Below are 15,579 nucleotides of genomic sequence, written 5' to 3'. Positions count from 1 at the left end.
ACCGCAGATCCAGGGGCAGCGTTGCAGGGCAGTGGATAGGCTACTTCTCACAATGTCTGCATCCCTCCTTGAAGCGCCTGGTTCAAGACCCAGCTATTCTGCTTCCAGTACAGCTGCGCTTTATGCACCTGGGAGGCAACAGATGACAACCCAAGTATTTTAGTTCCTGTCACCCATGCGGGAGGCTGAGGTGGAGTTCCTGACGTCAGTTTGGCCCAGCCTCGGCCAGTGTGGGCATCTGGGAGACTGAACCAGCAAATGGAAGATTGTGTGTGTGTGTGTGTGTGTGTGTGTGTGTGCCTTTCCTCTGTAACTCTTTCAAATAAAATCAGTCTTAAATACAGATTTCTACTGTTGGAAGATCTGCAGAATCAGCCCATCAGACTATGCTTATTTGTTTTTAAAGTTTTATTGCTTTTATTTTTTTGAAAAGTAGGGTTACAGAGACAGGGAAAGAGAGAGATTTTCCATCTGATGACTCACTCCCCTGATGGGAGTGAGCATCCGCTGCTTTCCCAGGCACATGAGCAGGAAGCTGGATTGGAAATGGATCAGCCAGGACTCACAGCGGCACCATGTGGGATGTGTCGCTGCAGGCAGCCACTTTCCCCACCATGCCACAACACCAGGCCCCAGACTGTGCTTCTTAGCAAGCCCTCCCAGTGATGCTGATGTCTGCGAGGCTGAGAGCCCTGTGTACACCATTCCATCCCACTGGGGAGAATATGGAACACAAAATGTTTCCATTTTATTTATGAATACTTCAGGACATAAAGTGTACTCTTTTAAGCATAACACATTACAAACTGGCACAACAGTACCCTGCCCATGGGTACCAGTATTTTAGGGAGCTTGCTTGCTGATCTCTTAATTCTACTTTTTTTTTGTTTAAGGATTTATTTGTATTTATTTGAAAGGCAGATTTAATTGTATTTATCTGAAAGAGAGAGGTAGAGACACAGAAAGAGAGGTTTTCCATCCGCTGATTCACTCCCCAAATGGCTGCAATGATCGGGGCTGGGCAGCCCGAAGCCAGGAACCAGGGGCATCTTCTGGGTCTCCCACGTGGGTGCAGACGTCCAGGCACTTGGGCCGTCCTCCGCTGCTTTCCCAGGGTCATCAGCAGGGAGCTGGGTCACAAGTAGAGCAGCCAGGATTTGAACTGGCGCCCATATGTGATGCCAGCGCTGCAGGATGGGGCTTTAAAACCGCTGCACTACAGCGCTGGGCCCTGTTAATTCCACTTGTGGTGATCTACTCTAGAGAAATAACTGGACAGGTGTTTCATGGTAATATATACACAGAAGAAGTTTTTAGAACAGGTGTGGGGTAGTTCCATTTTCTTTTATCTGCTCAGTGTATGTGAGAGAGGGGGAGAGAGTGTGTTTTGTTGTGCCCAAGATCTTAGCACACAGGTGGAAAGACTGGAATGTTACATACCAAAGCACTTACAGTTATATTTGGACATTGCGATTTTTGGTCAGTTTTCACCCTCCTCTTACCTAATGCTTTTTTTTTTAAAAGATTTATTTTATTTATTTTGAACGACAGAGTTACAGAGAGGTAGAGACAGAGAGAGAGAGGTCTTCCATCCGCTGATTCACTCCCTAGATGGCTGCAACAGCCAAAGATGTGCCAATCCAAAGCCAGGAGCCGGGAGCTTCTTCCATGTCTCCCATGTGGGTGCAGGAGCCCAAGGACTTGGACCATCTTCTCCTGCTTTCCCAGGCCACAGCAGAGAGCTGCATTGGAAGAGGAGCAGCCGGGACTAGAACTGGCGCCCATATGGGATGCCGGTGCATCAGGCTAGGGCTTTAACCCACTGTGCCACAGTGCCTGCCCCAACCTAATGCTTTTAAAATGTTTATTTTCATCTACTTGAAACAGTGAGCATGTGTTTTTATAATGGGTAAGAATAGTAAAGTTACTTTAATTGTTAAAAAGCCTCCTACATTGAAATTATGTTTTCTTGGTGAATTTCTGCTGAAGTTATTCTCCCTCATTGCATTTGCAGATGGACACATGTTGGATTCAAAGAGATATGCCATTGTTGGAGCAGACCTCCGAGACCTATCTGAACTGGAAGAGAAACTAAAGAAATGTAACATGAATACACAGTGAGATTTTTTTTTTAACCTCTTATGCGTTCATGACTTTATGCTCATCCTGAGATAAGCCCACTGGCAGATGCAGCACGATGCCTGGGGCCCATTTTCAGTGTGGATGTTTTCTCCTCTCATGGCTTCTTGAGTCATTTTCTGGAATTTTCAAGGAACACCTTTGCTCAAGTTTGTACCCCTGTCGGACTCACCCATACTCCCCTCCCCACCCCCTTTTTCACTTTGAGAGGCAGACACATACACAGGTAGAGAGAGTGTGAGTGCATGCACCTGTCTGCTGGTTTGCTCCCCAAATGCCTGCGACAGCTGGAGCTGGGCTTGGGCTGAAACCAGAATCCAAGAACTCAATTTGGTCTCCCACATGGGAGCTTTGAAACACCAGGAACTCAAGTGGTATCTTAACTGCTAGGCCAAATGCCCACCCCTTGCCATTATGTTTTTTCTTTACGATTCTTTAAAGTTTTGGCATTACTTTTTTAAAATACTTGTGCGTAGTGTTATAAATAAGTTTGAGAGAATATAGTTGTATGGATAAAAACACAATTGCAATGTATAAAGAAAGTATTAGTATCAGAGTGTATAAAGAATGACTGCTGTTAAAAAAAAAACAAACCTGCAGCTCAGAAGCAGCTGAATGTCCTGTGAGAACTTGAGTAGTAATCCCGTGAAACTCTTTTACTCCCTCCAAGTTGGCACAGACATAAAGTTGACAGTGTCAAGTATTGGCAAAGATGCAGGGCCTAGGGAGTGGTCTTACACCACTGGTGGGCGTGAACATGGACCAGTTGTGAGGAACACTGAGAAAGTATCTGGTGGAACTGAATGTGTGCACCACATGGTACAAGAGTTCCGCTGTTGAACGTTCCCCGACGAGGTCCTGCACACATGCGTAAGGAGGGTTCCCATCATCTGCACTGTTGGATTGATTGGAAGGCAGAGTGACAGTGAAAGGGAGAGACATGGACAGGGAGACAGAGTGAGGAAGAGGACAAGCTTCTGTCCTCTGGTTTACTCCCCAAATGGCCACAACATTTATGTCTGGACCACGCTAAAGCCAGGAGCAGGAACTCCATCCGGGTCTCCCACATGGGTGCAGGGGCCCAAGCACTTGGGCCATCTGCTGCTGCTTTCCCAGGCCCATTAGCAAGGAACTGGATCTGAAAGAGAGCAGCCAGCGCTTGACTTGGTGCTCCAAATACGGGATGGCAGCATCGCAGGTGGTGACTTAACCTGCTACACCACAATGCTGGTCCCCGTCATATCTGATTTTAACTGTTGCTTATGATTGTTCTCATGGTTTCTAGAAGAGAAGATAAAAATAATTTCCTAACCCAACACTGAGAGATAACCATCTTCATAAACTTTATGTCAGAATTCATAAATGTATGTTTTTCTTTAAAATATGAGGTGATCATACTTCACATACAGTTTGGGAACTTTTGAAAGAATTGAACATGAGCCTGCCTTGTGCCGTAGCAGGCGGGGCTGGAGCCTGCAACACCAGCATCCCGTATGAGCACCAGTTGGAGTCCTGGCTGCTCTACCTCCAGTCTAGCTCTCTGCTGATGCAGCTGGGAAAACAGTAAAAGATGGCCCAAGTGCCTGGGTCCCTGCACCCGCGTGGCAGACCTGGATGGAGTTCCTGGCTCCTGGCTTTGGCCTGGCCCAGCCCCAGTCAGTGTGACCATTTGGAGAGTGAGCCAGCATATGGAAAATCTCTTTTTCTCTGTCTCTCATTCCTCTGTTAGCCTGCCTTTTAAATAAATAAAATCTTCAAAAAAAGAGAATTAAATATATATGTGTGTCTGTGTATATATATAATCACTTATTTGCTTATTTATCCTCTCAGCAAATAATTGAGAACATCTGAGGTACAGGAACTCCCTGTAGAGCCATGAACAAAGCAGGGTATACGTTGTGGGGTGAGGAAAAGAGCTGTTAGCAGCTCGTTATATTTGACTGCTTAGTTACTCCCGGGGCACCTGCTCTGAAGTGTAGGGAAGCGGGCAGTAGGCCCCGCGTCTGGGGACGGGGGGCAGCGGTGCTGAAGCATTGCACTGGTGAGCTGCATAGCAGTCCGTTGGGTGGATGTAGTTACTCCTTTCAGCCAATCTCTTGTTGCTGGCATTTGATTTCCTGCAGTTGATTTTTCTCCTAAGATCTCTCACCAGTGAAAATGAATGAAAAGAACTCATTTCTTTCATGGGAGAAATAGTAGGCTGCATTTGTTTCCATTTTATTTATTTACTTACTTATTTGAGAGTCAAGACCCACACACACACACACACACACACACACACACACAGCTCCTATCCACTGGTTTAATTCCCAAAGCCCACAGTGACCCCTGGGTGGGGCCAAAGCTGAGAGCCAGGAACTCAGTCCAAGTCTCCCCATGTGGGTGAAGGAAATTCAGTTACTCGATCCATCACTGCCACCTCCCAGAGTCTGCGTTAGCAGGAAGCTGGAATCAAAAGCTGGAACTGAATGTTGAACCCAGGTACTAGGATATAAGATACAGACATCTTTTTACATCTTTTTTCATTAATTAATTATTTTTAAGGAATACAAATTCTGTATGTGGAACTTTAGGAATATAGTTATTCTTCCCACCATACCCGCCCTCCCACTCCCACTCCCACCCTTCCTCTTCCTCCCTCTCCTCTCTCTTTCTTTCTTTCTTTCTTTTTTTTAATAACTTTTTTAACTTTTATTTAATGAATATAGATTTCCAAAGTACAGGTTATGGATTACAATGGCTTCCCCCGCCATAACTTCCCTCCCACCCACAACCCTCCCCTTTCCCACTCCCTCTCCCCTTCCATTCACATCAAAATTCATTTTCAATTCTCTTTATATACAGAAGATCAGTTTAGCATATATTAAGTAAAGATTTCAACAGTTTGCACCCACATAAACACAAAGTGAAAAATACTGTATGAGCACCAGGAAACTAATAAAGGCACATCCTTCATTTGTCACGGGAACAAAATAAAAAGCGAACGCAGCTCCTTGATTTGATTTTGATTCCCGTTTCCACTAGCAGAAGCACACAAGGACAGGAGCCCCTTCCTGTTCTGTTCGCTGCCTGATGCTGAGGGCCGGGAATGCTGTCACAGGAACAGAAGGTGCTCTTTCACTATTCTGAACAAACAGGACACATGTCTGCTGAGTCCCTGTGCGAGGCGTCGGCAAAACAACAGTAAACACATCCTGGATCTCCGCCTGGGATTCTCAGCCTCCCCGGGGAAACTCAGCACAACCAAAATAAAAGGCAGCGGCTCCAACAGAGACCCAAGGAAAGAGGTAGGAGCACACAGAGCAAATCAAGGTGCACCTCACAGGAGAAATATCCCAGGAACATCATCTCGGCCGCGTGGAGCAGTGGCAGTAACAACAAATCACTCACAGCCGGCCCCTCCCACGTGCGAGGCTCTGCGGCCAGCGTTTGCCAAGCTCAACTCACTGACCCCCCTGACAACCCCATGGGGTGGACACTGCCCTGGTCCTCCTGCAGAGAAATGGAAACTGAGGCACAGGGAGCGCGAGTGAGAGAGAGTGAACTTTGCATTGCTACCTTAAGTGGGTCAGGGAACACCTAACACCCTGGGAAAGCATGGTGGTGGCCATGTGTGTGAGGGTGCTTCCAGGCGAGATCAGTGCGCTGGTCTGATGTGAAGACCCAGCCACAACGTGGGCCGAGGGTCTGCAGAGCCCTGAAAAGGAGGTGAATTGATCTTTTGCCTTCACACCGGGGCAGACTGGGCTCCTGCCTAGATATCAGCGGCTGCCTCTGAGCTCCATAACTGACACCCACCGCCTCAGGCTCCAAGTTAGACCCTCGGCTTCCCCGAGTCTGAGGGCGGCAGACTTGGACTCAGTCTGTGTCACACGACGGGCACCCCAGCGTGCATCTCCAGCCGCTCGCGACCCATCATGGGACTTAGCTGCTGTCGTATGAGCGGACTCCCCTAATCCACGCCCCTTTGTGTACCTGCACACTCTCCAGAGAGCCCTGAGAACCACAGCCAGAGTCAGCAAATCCCTGAGGCCACAAAGGGCCTGGGACCCACCTGGCCCTGGGATTCAGGTGGCTGGCACCAGTGTCTGAACTTGTGACCAGTCACCTCCTTTCCAGTGGAGAACTCCTGAAACCAGAGTGGGAAAACACGGCAAGTAGCAAGGGCAGACCGGGGGTTCCTGGTCACTGGCAGGGACAGCTGCCACCTCGCTCCAAGCAGACTCCGTCTTCCTGCAAGTGCCTGCAGGGTCCACTGGCCTTGCCTCAGGGCTTCGAGGATTAGCAGATAATGTGTACACCCAAGGTGGGACGTGGGAGGGAAAATGCTGACATGAAAATCCAGTTTGGTTAATGCTTAACTGAACCAAAGAGTAATTCTCCACGTCTGAAAATGAGTTTAAAATATATTATAGAAACCACTAGGGATGTTAAGAATATGATTTTTTAAAGAACTCTTGGGGCAGGCTTTGTGGCACAACAGTTTGCCTGCCACTTGGGATGCCTGCATCCAACACTGGAATGCCTGGGTTGGAATCTCAGCTCTGCTTCCAATCCAGCTTCCTGCGATGCACACACACTGGGAGGTAGTGGGTGATGGCTCAAGCACTTGGGCCCCTGCCACCTACAGGGGAGACCCAGATAGAGTTCCTGGCTCCTGTTTCAGCTTGGCCTAGTCCTGGCTGTTGAAGGTATTAGGGGGACTGAACACGCAAATCAAAGATCTCTCTCCCTCTCTCCATATATCGCTCTTTCAAATAAATAATTTTAAACAAACATGTTTTTATATAAAGGTTTATTTGAAAGGCAGAGTTACAGAGAGAGAGAGAGAGCTTCCATCCATTGGTTCCCTCGCCAAATGGTTACAATGGCTGGAGCTGGGCCAGGTCAAAGCCAGGAACCAGGAGCTTCTTCTGGACTTCCCTAGTGGATGCAGGGGCCCAAGCACTTGGGCCATCCTCTGCTGCCTTCCCAGGTGCATTAACAGGGAGCTGGATCGGAAGCGGAGAGCCTGGACTTGAACCGGTGCCCATATAGGATGCCGGTGCTGCAGATGGGGGTGCAACCCACTGCACCACACAGTTGCTGGCCTCTAAATAAATCTTTTTCAAAAACCTTCTATTCCTCAATTTAAAAACTTTCCTAAGGGGGGGAGGGAAGACCTTAAACAAACAGAAAACCCCAAGAAGTACTCTGATAGCATTCCACCTGTGGTGGCTGTGGTAACTTACAAGGATGTCTTGGCATGGTGCGGTAGGGGCAGCATCTTTCTACACAGGAAGAAACTCTCCAGGGACTCACCTGAGATGACTGCTATGGGTTGATGGGTTGTGGAAATGAAAGGCAAGCAGAGAGGTGAGCAGGCTTCACGGAAACTTCTACGCAGAAGTTTGTCCTTCGTGAGTACTCTGGGGTTGGGTGAAGGGATGTGGATAAAGGATCCACAGCCGTCTGGGAGAAATCCCCAGGCCCACTGTCAGGAAACCTTGTGGACAGAGTGGAGTGGCCCCGGGCCAGGTTCCCTCTGTCTTCAGGGAGGAAGCAAAGTCTAGGCTGACAGCACCCTCTGGCCTCAGTGTGGTGCTGGGAGAAGTGGCTGCTGTCCCTGGGAACCTACGCCCTTCAGGCCCCAACCCAGTCTGGAGCTGGAGTGCAATAGCATGAGAGGGAGCCAGACCTGAGAGCTGCAGGCTGGAGCCAGCGAGCCCCCTGCTCCCACTGAGAGGGCCTGTCTCATCAAGGGAGCCATCACAGAGACGGACTGGAGTCTCATCTACCCAGGACCTGAGCTGAGGTCACAGTGCCCGTGCCCTGGCCAGGCCCTCCCTCAGCCCCACCCCAACACCTGGAACCTGAGAGTCGGCCTAGCCCCATGTGACCCTCATCACAGAACACCAAAGTTTCAGATCCCCTTTTATCACCAAGCAGCCAACTGCGTTTCTTTCCTACTCAAGACCAGGCTAATTTGATACCATCTCACATAAAAACACACACACACACACACAGAACGCACAAGCTTCCAACCTCACTTATGGATTTTTTTTTCCCGTGTCCTTAAATAGCATTTTTAAAAGTCTCTATTTTGTTACCTGTAATAGATCTTCACTGAGGACTTCTGTTTTCTCGGCTCTGTGGGAAAAATTGAAAGTTCCGAGTTAGATATCCAGAAATGAAAAGCAGCTCACGAAGTGTAACAATTACTAGTCTGGAGGTTAAAGCAGAACAATCGGAAATAAGTGATCAGGGGAAATACTTCACCGACTTTCAGATCAGGGGACAACTTAGAAACACCAAAGAAACAGAAGTTTACAGAGCAAAACAGCCACAGAGGTGACCTCGAACGGCTGCTGCCTACTTCAGTGGGTCTGGAGTGAGAGTGCACTGTTAACAAGGCCCTCCCTGCTCCAAAGCCCACTACAGGAGCCTACAGACCACGCTACAGAAGCTTCCATTTCAGTTCTTAGAATGATCATTTCCACGTTTCATAGCCTTACTGAAACAAGCTAGGCGCGAGCCTAGAAACAATGCAAAGATGCAAGCCTAGGCCATCAATCACAGTAGCAGTTGAGTGTGCCCTCCTGACTTCTCCCCACCTTCACTTCGGGAGAAACAGTGGGTTTCCATAACTGTCCCTCTGCTATGCTACAGAACTATTAACATCATCTACCTTTCCAGGAAACGGAGGCGGTGGCCAGCACTCAGAAGAGGGGCATTCTAAGCTGATGCAGTCTCGGCTGCCAGACCATAACAACTTTGCCTTTTCTCTACAGTTCAGAAGGGCTGCATCACGGTGAATACCTGAAGCTGCCACAATTTAAGTGCATTTTTGGACATCTGGTTCAAAGAGTGATTGGACTCAAGTCATTTGATATCCCTACCAAATTTCCACTGAAATGAACGAGGAAATTTTTAAGAGAAAGAAAAAGTCTGTATCTGCCCTAAACAGTGATAGGTCTGGGAAGAGGCCAAAGTAAACCTAAAAACATAAAGCCTTTCTATAAGACATATTGTAGGGCAGGGATTTGGTTTGGCACAGCCGCAAGACATTGCTCGGGATGCCAGCATTCCTCATTGGAGAGTCTGGGTTTTGCATGCTCCTGGTTGTAGCTTCCTGCCAATGCACACCCTGGAAGGCAGGTGATGGTTCAAGCACTTGAGTCCCTGCCTCGGATGGGGGAGACCTGGACTGAGTTCTGGACTCCTAACTTTGGCCTCGTCTAGCCCTGGCTGTTGTGAGCATTTGGGGAATTCAGAATGGATGGGGAGGAGTAGGGGTGAGAAAGACTGTGTGATCTTGGCTATGAACTAATGCAAGAGAAGGAAAAAATATTGAGCCAAAAAATGAATGGGACCCCTGGAATGACCTCAAAACACTGCTTAGCTAGAGCAGTACCAGCTGTGGGTGAGGGCAAGAAGTACCACGGACCCCTCCGCCATCCCAGCCTACACTCAGGACAGCAGCATGTTACTCAAGCTGGACACTGCCAGAGAGGGTCCCAGTACCAACCATCACAGCAGCGTCCCTGCTAACCTGCAGGTGCATGCAGGAGTGGCTCTTTAACCAGCTGCTGCAGGAAACCAGAACTCTGACCTGACCAAAAACCTCCAAGGGCCAAAGGCTCCAGCCAAGGCTCCAGCCCCCACTTCAGCTCCACGCCCGAGTGTCTCCAGCAGCAAGCTGAAGTATGCCATGCTAGCCCTTGCTGGACACATGGCACAGGCGAAGCTGAAGCGCCAGACACGGGTAGTCGCACAGCTAGGTCATGTGCAGGAACACGGCTAACGGGAGACCACAGCTTCCCCATCACAGCCTTCCCTGCCGCTCACCAGCACACCCACCTCCGCCTAGCAAACACCCCTCCTGGGCTCTGCAACTTTCTCCTTTTCTGCTCTGGCCAGGGTCCTGCCTCCCAGGGTGTGACTGGCAGGAAGCTGGATCGGAAACAAAGACAGGACTGGATCCAGAGGCACTCTGATGGGAAGTGGATGTTCCAGGCCGCAGCCTAACCCACTACGCCACAATGTCCACCTCTCTTTTTGAAGTACCCTGCATATCCTCTTACAAAACAAGTTACTCTTAAAAAAAAATAATAGGAGAAAACTTATTCTAGAATTCCAATGTGGACTGCTAGCAAGTATGGGAGAATCAGTGACAACCCAGTAGCATACTAGAGCGGGCTCAGGAGAACTGTGTTATGTCCATCTTTCCACAGCTCCTTGTTCAGGGAACTCACACTAGTAACTTAAATCAAAATAAAATACACAAACAACTACAAACAAATCAAATCAGGGTTTTTTCTTTTTTTGACACCCTACTTTAAAACATTTATGAGCACAATGCTGCAACAGTCACAAAGAAAATAAGGCAAAGGTGAAAGATAGCAAGTAGGGGCTGGTGCTGTGTGGCACTACGGGTGAAGCCACCATCTGCAGCACCAGTATTCCTCATCGTATCCCAGCTGCTCTACTTCTGATCCAGCTCTCTGCTGTGGCCTGGGAAAGCAGTGGAGGATGGCACAAGCAGTTGGGTCCCTGCACCCACATGGGAGACCCGGAGGAAGCTCCTGGCTCCTGGCTCCTGGCTTCAGACTGCCGCAGCTCCAGCAGTTGCAGCCAATTGGGGAGTGAACCAGCGGATGGAAGAGCTCCTCTCTCTCTCCCTCTCTCTCTGCCTCTCTCTCTCTGTGTAACTCTGATTTTCAAATAAATAAATAAATCTATTTTAAAAAAAGAATTTATTGTGTTTTGTGATAAGCTATTTACTATGATTCTTAATTTTTAAACTACATGCATACATGGTTCCAAACTTAAGACAGTATGTGAGGGGTCTGCACTGTGGCGTAGCAGGTAAAGCTGCCGCCTGCAGTGCCGGCATCCCATATGGGTGCCACTTTGTGTCCTGGCCGCTCCACTCCCAATCCAGCTCTCTGATAATGACCTGGGAAAGCAGAGGAAGATGACCCCAGTCCTTGGGGCCCTGCACCCACGTGGGCGACCTGGAGGAAGCTCCTGGCTCCTGGCTTCAGATTGGCACAGCTCCAGCCGTTGCAGCTATCTGGGTAGTAAACCAGCAGATGGAAGACCTCTCCCTCTCCCTCTGCCTCCATCTCTCTGTAACTCTGCCTTTCAAATATTTTAATTAATTTAAAAAAGACAGTGTGCTATATTTTTAAGTCACATTCTTGGTATGGTTAGAGATGAAGTACCTCCAACTTAAAGCAATGAGTCCAACTGTCAATCTCTACAAAAGAATAATAGGACACAGACCTCATCCAAAATAAAAGTTGGTATATTTATTGTCCTTGTCCCAAAGTAACACTGTTATGTTTTAAGTTTAGAGGTCATTTACGTGAAAAGGTCTTTGGAAGCAGAGAAATATACTGAGCATACTATATGAAAATGCTAGCATACTGTTTAAATGTGAGTTTGCCTTATGTTCCCTGCCTTTGTGGATATTCTGCATAGTATACGAATAAGATTAATTTTAAGAAAAGATTCATTGTGCCTTAGATTTTAAGGTTCACTGAAATTGGCCAGCACTGCGGCTCACTAGGCTAATCCTCCGCCCGCGGCGCCAGCACACCGGGTTCTAGTCCTGGTCGGGGCGTCGGATCCTGTCCCGGTTGCTCCTCTTCTAATTCAGCTCTCTGCTGTGGCCCGGGAGTGCAGTGGAGGACGGCCCAAGCCCTTGGGCCCTACACCCGCATGGGAGACCAGGAGGAAGCACCTGGCTCCTGGCTTCAGATCAGCACAACGCGCCAGCCGTAGCGGCCACTTGGGGGGGGGGGGTGAACCAATGGAAAAAGGAAGACCTTTCTCTCTGTCTCTCTCTCTCTCACTGTCTAACTCTGCCTGTCAAAAAAAAAAAAAAAAAAGATTCACTGAAATTATTAAAAATGACCTATAATCAGGAAAGATGACGCTCAAATGGCAAATCAACATTGCAGAATATAACGTACAAACTGGGGTGGCTCCCTCACAGAGAGATTCCTCTGCTGGCCCTGTGCTAACTGCACCTTAAGTTTATGGACCCATTAGTGTCCCTACCTCCCCCATTCTGTGATCCAAATGATCTGATTTCCCGCATCACAGTGGATGCCCAGCTTAGCCCTATCCATCCTGGACTGTTTGGGAGTGTTCATATTTGTCAGTGACGGGGAATTTTTATCGAAGGGAATCTATTCAGAATACTGGCCGAGGCACCCACTCACTAGCCAGATACATTAACCATAGAAATTTGCTGGTTTTTACCAAGATGTGTTATTTTTTTTCATGGTGGGGTTTTGTTTTTTGTTTTGTTTTGTTTTGAGTTTATTAAAGCAAAAAGAGCAGGCAGGGGACAGACTGGATTTATCAAGACACTGATAGACAAGAAATTAAAACAGTAGACAAAGTGATCCAATAATAAAAACAATGCTTGCTAAGTCAGATTGTATTAAGTCAGACATTTTGCTGCACAAACCAAAACATTTGGCCTATGGGTCTTTTCTGCTTTGTCAGAACCTTCTTTGTGTTCGAGGTTCTGTGCTTGAAAACACACTTGAACGCTTCCTGTCCATGACTGCAAAAACAATACGACTCAGGAAGGAACTTCCCACTCGCCGTGTCACCCTGCGGCTTGTTGTTCCCTGGGCAAGCCCCTCTGCAAGTTCACTGGCCATTCAGACGGGGCGAGAGCGGCCGGATTTTCAATTTACGTTTTGGTAAAGCACATTTCTCCTTATGATGCCTGGGGCCGTAAAGCAGCAGAGCTGTGCAGGCCTTCGTGTGCTGCTCACCTTTCCCCCACACAAGGTGTGGTCACCGCCAATGCTTCAGTGGTGGCCAACAGGAAGTTTCACTCAGCCCACTTACCAGGCAAGGAAAAAACAGAAATGTTCCCAATCAGAAGGAGTTCATGGTACCAAAGGAAAAAAGCAAAAATGCTCAAGACCAGCAGACAGGGTCAAAGGAAAATTTCCAATTGGCCTGACAACTTCCATCTCCACTCAGGGGCTGACTTGCGGCACAGTTACTGTCATCACTGTCACTACACTCCAGTGCCCAATCCCATGGCTCATAGCCTCCAGGCTGCTTCCCAGGATCCCAACTCTGCCCCCTGGGGCATCTACACCTTCATAGACCATGCACGGCAAGAGCCACGGGCAGAAACACTCAGTGCAGGCTGTGGTCTCCAAGCACCGAGTGTCACTGACCTACTAGACCCCGAGTCCCATGGGGTCAGAGACCAAATCCGCGTGCTCCTGCCCAGAGCCTTCCTGCCGTGAGAGAGGTGCCAACGGACCAAGGGATGGCAGTCTCAACCACAGGGGAAGGGTAAAAGAAAACAGCTGCAAGGGGGAAAACTGAATACAACTAGGTAGAAAGGCAGCCATCAGGTGTACAGAATTGCCTTCTGCAGTAAAATCCACAAAGACCACAACTGAAATGTGTGACAGTGTCTCAAAGTTAAAGCCAATAAAAATGGCAAAAAAAAAAAAAAAAAAAAAAAGGTAAAACCATTCACATTCACAGTTCTTAAACTTTATGTTAAAAGAGGAGTGGCCGGTGCCGTGGCTCACTTAGTTAATCCTCCGCCTGTAGCACCGGCATCCCATATGGGTGCCGGGTTCTGATCCCGGTTGCTCCTCTTCCAGTCCAGCTCTCTGCTGTGACCCAGGAGGGCAGTGGAGGATGGCCAGGTGCTTGGGCCCCTGCACCCGTGTGGGAGACTAGGAGGGGGCACCTGGCTCCTAGCTTCGGATCAGCATAGTTCAGGCCGAGGCGGCCATTTGGGGAGTGAACCAAAGGGGGAAAGACCTTTCTCTCTGTCTCTCCTCTCTCTCACTGTCTAAAACTCTACCTGTCAAAAAAAAAAAAAAAAAAAAAAAAAGAAAGAAAAAAAGAGTGGAGGAGCTGGCACTGTGGTATAGCAGGTAAAGCCATATGGGTGCCAGTTCAAGTCCTGGCTGCTCCACTTCTGACCCAGCTCCCCACTAATGCGCCTGGGAAAGCAGTGGAAGATGGCCCAAGTGCTTGGGTCCCTGCATCCATGTGGGAGACCCAGAAGAGGTTCCTGGCTCCTGGCTTCTGATTGGCCCAGGCCTGACTGTTGCGGCTATTTGGGGAGTGAGTCAGCAGATAGATCTCTCGCTAGCTCACTCGCTCTAACTCTGCCTTCCAAATAAATAAGTAAATCTTAAAAAAGAAAAAAAAAAAAAAGGAGTGGAAACCATTCCCATTCCAGAGGGAACTATTATTACAGATTTCTGAAGAATTTCTAATTTTTTTTTTTCTAAATTTAAACCAGTGGTTCTCAGTGGGAGGCAAGAGTGTCCCCTTGGAGACACCTGGTAATGTCTGGTGGTTGCTTCTGGCAACTTATAGGTAAAAGCCAGAATGCTATTGAATATCTTCAATGCTCAATGCACCCCAAGCCTAAATCACATATAGAACTAGAAGAATGATCGGGCCCTGTATTCATCTGGCGATGCTGTAACAAATCTCCTCAAGCTTAGGGGCTTAAACGATTCTAATTTATTCTCCTATAGTTCTGGAAGTCAGATGTTTGAAATAGGTCTTGTTGGGCTAACACTGAGGATACTGAAGACAGAACATGTTTCCTAACCACCTGGAGGCCGCCGCGTGCCTGGGCACATCAAAGCCAGCAACATTCACTCAGGATCTTTCTTCCACCGTCACATCCTGCTCTAACGGACTTTGCAACCTCTGCTTTGAAGGGCATCGGTGATCACACTGGTCCAGGAGACTTTCTATGGATTGGCAATGCGAATTCCATCTCCCACCTGAATTCCCCTGTGCCACAGCTGCCCAACACATTCACAGCTTCTGTGGAGTAGGACCTGGACAGCTATGGGCAGGGGGAACGTTATTCTGCCTACCAAAGGGCCCAGGGTCAACAGTGCCCAGGTTAAGAAATCCTGATTTTAAGTGACACACACATCCATAGGCACACAGATATTATACATGCAGTACACACACACACACACACACACACACAGACATGACGGGCACCTTCACAGGCCAGAACACAGAAGTACAGCTCTACCTCCTTTTGTTTTGATGGCTGCACAGTACATCTATATGTGGACATATCATAACCTATTTATAGCATTTAACTGCAGGAAATCAAGGCAGCCCCACCCAAACCATCCGTCCTCATTCTGAATCTAATCCAACTGTGGACTGCAGACAGGTCAAGAGAGTCAAACCTCCATATCGGAAGTGGTTTCTTGGGGGCTGGTGCTGTGGCGCAGTGGGTTAAACCACAGCCTGTAGGGCCAGCATCCCATAAGGGCACCGCTGACAGTCCCAGCTGCTCTGCTTCTGATCCTGCTCCCTGCTGATGGCCTGGGAAAGGCAGCCGAGGATGGCCAAGTACGCTGCACCCATGTGAGAGACCCAGAGCAGGCTCCTGGCTTCTAGTTTTAGCCTAGCCCA

General features: G+C 48.4%; 1 protein-coding gene and 1 long non-coding RNA gene across 5 annotated transcripts in view; one reads left to right on the top strand and one right to left on the bottom strand.

Annotated features, from left to right (window-relative positions):
* The window catches only part of LOC138847028 (leucine carboxyl methyltransferase 1-like), a 43,229-nt gene extending 40,627 nt beyond the window's left edge, over window positions 1–2,602 (top strand). The window contains exon 6 of the mRNA XM_070064553.1: window positions 2,015–2,602. Coding sequence (XP_069920654.1) covers window positions 2,015–2,121 — 107 coding nt within the window. The 3' untranslated portion in view covers window positions 2,122–2,602. The remainder of the gene's footprint in view (window positions 1–2,014) is intronic.
* Window positions 1–15,579, bottom strand: part of LOC138847029 (uncharacterized) — a 64,152-nt gene that overhangs the window by 16,531 nt on the left and 32,042 nt on the right. For 2 of the 4 annotated variants that reach the window (XR_011384641.1, XR_011384639.1), the window contains exon 2: window positions 8,229–8,268. This is a non-coding gene — a long non-coding RNA (uncharacterized lncRNA). Of the gene's footprint in view, window positions 1–2; window positions 129–5,041; window positions 5,231–8,228; window positions 8,269–15,579 lie in introns of those variants that run through there. The other 2 variants (XR_011384638.1, XR_011384640.1) reach the window with 2 other exon arrangements.

Source organism: Oryctolagus cuniculus, chromosome 19 (genome assembly GCF_964237555.1).
Source record: "Oryctolagus cuniculus chromosome 19, mOryCun1.1, whole genome shotgun sequence".
Taxonomy (NCBI): Eukaryota; Metazoa; Chordata; class Mammalia; order Lagomorpha; family Leporidae; genus Oryctolagus; species Oryctolagus cuniculus.
Note: the sequence above shows the minus strand (reverse complement) of the source record. Positions and strands in the feature narration are given on the sequence as shown.